General features: G+C 40.1%; 1 protein-coding gene across 1 annotated transcript; it reads right to left on the bottom strand.

Annotated features, from left to right (window-relative positions):
* Positions 1 to 1,568: 1,568 nt before the first annotated feature.
* On the bottom strand, positions 1,569 to 5,054 carry LOC119591528 (zinc finger protein 883-like). The gene is made up of 2 exons (XM_037940280.1): positions 4,472 to 5,054; positions 1,569 to 3,626 (listed from the first exon to the last, which is right to left on the bottom strand). Exon 2 carries the CDS (start codon positions 3,379 to 3,381, stop codon positions 1,762 to 1,764), a length of 1,620 nt encoding a protein of 539 aa, XP_037796208.1. The 5' UTR covers positions 3,382 to 3,626; positions 4,472 to 5,054; the 3' UTR covers positions 1,569 to 1,761.
* Between the last annotated feature and the right edge of the window lie 476 nt (positions 5,055 to 5,530).

Raw genomic sequence — 5,530 nt, 5'->3', positions numbered from 1 at the left:
CAATGAGGATAGTCGCCCTTTATGAATTTATGAATGAGTATACATGTATCAAATTGACATTTTTGTTGAACTTTTAGCCATTTCATTTTTTTTAAGTGTGGGGTTATGTGGTCATGTTTATTTACGTTGCCTATTGCCACTCTTGCGGCAAAGTTTTGTAGTTTTTGTGCTTTCTGTATTTGAGTTTTGTTGGTTGAACCCCATATGTTGGAACAATAGTTTATAATGCTGAGTGCAAGGGACTGAACAACAATAATTCTCGTCTCAGTGGGGATTTTGTTTTTTATGTGAGTTAGGTATATCAGCGTGCCTATTACTTTTTTGTGAATGTTGTCAATGTGTGTCTCGAAAGTCATGTATCTGTCTATGTGTACTCCTAGATTTTTCACAGAAGTGCTTGGTTTAATTTGATAGCCTTCAAATTCTATGGTTGTGTTTAAAGGGATTTTGGCTATGTTTTGCCGACTGCCTATAAAGATGCATTGAGTTTTGTCAGGATTTAGTATGAGGCCGTTTTTGTCAAAATATATTTTTGCTTCTGTAAGAGTATGTTGAGTATTTCTTATCATTTCATTTAGATTGCTTACAGGGGCAGCGTGAAGAAACTGAGTCATCAGCTCTGATGAAAGATACAATCAAGAATGATATTATCGACAACAATAACAACGATCACATTGATAGCAATAATAACAGTAGTATCACTCTAAAGGGTTAGTGATGGTTTCAATATGTAAATGTTAATGACTGGCTGTGCGTGAGGATTTGGGTGGTCGAGCCATTTGCATCTCCTCGTCAGCGTTCACGAACAAGAGTGACGTCGGCGACCACGACAGCACGACCTGCCACTTGGCTCCGATCTCTACACCCGTTCACTTCATGTATTTTTGCAACTTTGTGTTTCTATGCAAAAAAAAAAAAAAAAAATTCTTGGTAAAAATCAGTGAAGACACTAAAATTACCCATAGTGAAGGGTATGTGATAAGCGAAAGTTTGAATATGGATTTCTTTGTTTTCAGTCTCCATGAATGATTTTGATGCACGAACTTATTGACAAAATATTACTCAGAAACGAACAGCCCGTCTTCACGACCAGGTTACTCATATTTCATGTCGTGGGTGTAAGCCCATACCGAACGCCCAAATCTACAGTGTGCATCTGTTCGTGGGCGCAGGCCAATATCGAGTCCCCGATCTCCTTTCTGTAGTGCATACCCATGAAGTTATTGATCAGAAAGATTGTGTATTCTTTGTGTGTATACTTAAGGAATAAGGCTGTTTTTACTTCTTCAGGAAATCCTTTCAATTTCGTTTTGTGTATTCGTATATGTATATTCTATTTTGAATAATACAGTGAACAAACTGTTATATATTTTTATTCAAACCTCGATTGACCCATATTTAAATGGATCATATAAAAGAACAAAGGGGTGAGCAAGACTACTCTAAGATTACACTGAACCCGGACAATCATATTGTTATTATAATTATTTTGATTGCTAAGATTATAAAGATAATAGTAAAAATAATACTAATAATTACAATATTAATAATGATAGTATTAATTACTATTGTTATTAATATTGATATAGCACAATCATAATAATTGTAGTGGAAAATGAACAACTGCAAATTTCGCCGTCAAACTACAGATGTTACTCATGTGTGTAAGGACAACAGGAATAGTAATGATCCTGATCCTAATACTATTACCAATAATAAGTAATATAGACACAGTACTGGAGACTGGAGACAATACTGACCTTAAAAAGTATCATCAGTAAATTCGGTGAATTCTATTTCTTCTTTGACAGAGGAATGATAGCCATGGTACTCAAAGCATTGGCCTACATTCGCCTCTTTTTTCACTGCCAAATAGCTACCACCATTTGCTTCCGTGGTATTGAGTGACCCCACTTGCGTAATTCCATTGTTTTCCAGCCCTTCAACGATATCTGTGTCGGCTAAATTGTTCAGTGTTTGGTCTTTTTCCCCGTCGGTATATTCTCTGCCGGTGTCCAAAGACAGGTGTTCATCTCTTGTTCTGAATGCACAGTTCTCACAAGGCGAGGGACTTCTGATACGCACGGTGCCCGAGGAAAAGAGGATTCGGTCGCACTCTGCTTTCGTCAGGCAGTCGGTTCTGACATCGAGAACTATGGTTCTCTCTGTCCTTAATGCGTGCGCCGTGAGGGTATCCCTGCTGCGACGTTCAGGTCTTTGCATATCTTTGGGTTTCCTTTGGTCTCCCAACTCCCCTCTTTCCTCTGCAGCTGTGACTTCCTTAGCCTTCTGGTTGGACGGAGGGAGATCTTGACACCTGAGAGGTGGTGTTGTACTGGAAATGTGGCTATTTGATTGCTGTCTGGGGTGATTTCTCTTTGAAGAAGTCTTGCGTTGGTGACTACTGGTGTCCGTCACTTTTTTATTGTCAGGAGCAACGGAAAGCCGTTCCATCTTGCATTCTAATGCATGGTCTTTCTTAAGGATTGTCGACGAACGCAGTTGTTCAGTAAGCCGGTCATTCTCGTCTGCTGTTTGTGAATATGTTGTAACCTCATTGTAAAAAGACGCTGGGATCCCTGATGTCTTTTCCAACTTTTCGTCCTCAGAACGTTTCCCTTGTGCGTGATTCTTCATATGATTAACCAGCTCACGTCGGAAGACAAATTTTTGTAGGCAAATGTGGCACATAAATTTCTCGTCTTTCCTGCGAGTCGAATTGTCCTCAGCTGTAATCGGAGAGGATGACGAGGATGCTTGTTCATCTTCAGAGTAGTTGTGACACTTCAGATGCCGACCCAGGTTACTCTTGGATGTGTATCCTTTATTGCATATGTTACATATGTAGGGTCTCTCGCCTGTATGGATTCTTTCATGAGTGACCAAAGCATTTCTGTCGGGAAATCCCTTGTCACAAGAACTGCATTTATAAGGCCAGTCTCCATTGTGTTGCCATATGTGGTGGAGTAGTCTAACCTTTCGGGAAAATACACTGTTACAGTAGTTACACTCGAAGGGTTTCTCCCCAGTGTGTAAAGGGATGTGCTGAATCAGAGTGTTCTTTCTGGTAAAAGTTTTGCCGCAGTCGTAGCATTCATAGGGTTTCTCCCCAGCATGCCACTTGTAATGCTGTACGAGGCTACTTTTGTAAGCAAACGTTTTATCGCAGGACATGCAGCTGTGCAGCTTTTCGCCGGTATGTGTCCGAAAATGCCGCTTGAGACTCCCTTTCCGGGGAAAACTGGCTCCACATATTTCACATTGATAGGGTTTCTCCCCTGTGTGCCTTTTTTCATGAAGTAATAGGTTAAACTTTTTCTTGAATGTCACGCCGCATACGGCACAACGGTACAGCTTTTGCTCTTCTAAGTTGTGGAACATATTCGCAATATTGATCCAGTCGAATGACGCGAAACAGAAGGAAAACAGGAGTCAGGCGTTGAGTCCTTGTGTTCTTCCCTTGTGGGTTTCTCTTGCTTTCCCTCCCCCCCTCCTTTTCATAAGAGACGAAATAAGATGGCAATTTTTATCAGCGAGCGAAAACTGTCGACTTTCTGACTTCCTCTATCTTGCGTGTTATATTTGTCTCGTTGGTAGTACTGTAGTCCTTCAACTAATGGATCCTTCTGAAAAAAAAAGCTTAAGCTAGTGAAAACTGTGGTAAATGTAGAGTAAAAATGATGAAATACAAAGCAATGAAAATGACTACAAGTAAAGAGGATGATAATTCGAATAATAAGAATTATATCCCTTATGTGATAATATTGTATCCCCCCCCACCTGAAATGTAGAAATATCATAGTATCCCCTAGAGATCGCCAAGTCGTCTGTTTTACTTCTGTTTCTTTCTCTTACTATGAAAAGCATTCTTATGCATACCTTGTAAAATGTATTTTTTCTTTATGATTAAATGACAAATATTTGTTAATTTACATAACCATTTCTACAAGATAAATGTAAGTACTCAGCCTACTGTATATGAGTATTCTGAAGAGGCTGAATAAATTAAGATACTAAAATAAAATAAAATAAACCTTAGCGGGCTAACGATGATAATAATAATTATAATAATCATGATAACAACAACAATAATAAATAATGATGATGATGATGATGATGATGATGTGATGATGTGATGATGTGATGATGATGGTTATGATGATGACAATGAGGATGATGATGATGATGATGATGATGATGATGATGATGATGATGATGATGATGATGATGATCATCATCATCATCATCATCATCATCATCATCATCATCATCATCATCATCATCATCATCATCATCATCATCATCATCATCATCATCATCATCATCATCATCATCATCTTCTTCTTCTTCTTTATCTCCATTATCCTCATCATCATCATCATCATCTCAGTGATGATAATGATAATAGCAATAGTAATACACCAAAAGCAAAACATCATTAATGACAATAATCATAATAATGGATATTTACCTCTGACAGATACCACCCCTTGTATGATTGTTTGCTGCTAGCACAAAGCGAACTGAATCAGATGTGCGAGTATCCTCTCGAACAAGCTGACGCCAACCATATGTATTTCGGGAACACTTACCTCGTCAATGTGGGAACACACCTGTAACACGATCCTCGTTAACACATACTCAGGCATACACAAATACTTTACTTACAGAGACTCGCACCCCCCCCCCCCCCTTTGGAAATTACTGACGCGTCCCAGTGTTTACGAACCGTTTTTTTTTAATTTTTATTTATTTTTATTTATGATTTTTTTTTTTTTTTTTTTTTTTTAATCTTTCTGCTACCATGCTTTTCCCTTCAAAAACACGTGCTTCCGAGTGACGATGAAGATTTCCCTAAGGCTAAGGAAATAATTTACGTTGTATCTAACGAATCCACTGAGGCTGACGTCACCATCTGTCCTGACGTCATCACCTGCCCTGACGTCATCACCTACCATGACGTCATCACCTGCTCTGACATCACCTGTCATGACGTCATCACCTGCCATGGCGTCATCACCTGCCCTGACATCATCACCTACCCTGACGTCATCACCTGCCCTGACATCATCACCTACCCTGACATCATCACCTGCCCAGACATCATCACTTACCCTGACGTACTCTCCTCTCCTGACGTCATCACCTGCCCTGACATCACCTGCCCTGACATCATCACCTGCCCTGACGGCATTACCTACCCTGACGTCATCACCTGCCCTGACGTCATCACCTGCGCGAACTGAGGAAGGAGAAGGAATCCCCAGGACCAAGGCTGCGGAGCGAAGGGCGTGGCCCAGGGAGGACCACCACGACCAGGATCCTTGCGAAGGACCCGACCCCGTGCGCCTCCCTCAGGGTAAAGCTATCATTATTATCATTATCAGTAACTGTTATCCTTTTGATGTGGCTAGATTTCAGAAAATGAATTAATAAATATGAGGACGTTTACATACATTCAGTGCACGACACACACACAAACACACATACACACATGCATACATACACACATACATACATGCATACATAC

Source organism: Penaeus monodon, chromosome 3 (genome assembly GCF_015228065.2).
Source record: "Penaeus monodon isolate SGIC_2016 chromosome 3, NSTDA_Pmon_1, whole genome shotgun sequence".
NCBI classification, from domain to species: domain Eukaryota; kingdom Metazoa; phylum Arthropoda; class Malacostraca; order Decapoda; family Penaeidae; genus Penaeus; species Penaeus monodon.
The sequence above is the reverse complement of the archived record's forward strand: the minus strand, read 5'-3'. Positions and strand labels throughout refer to the sequence as shown.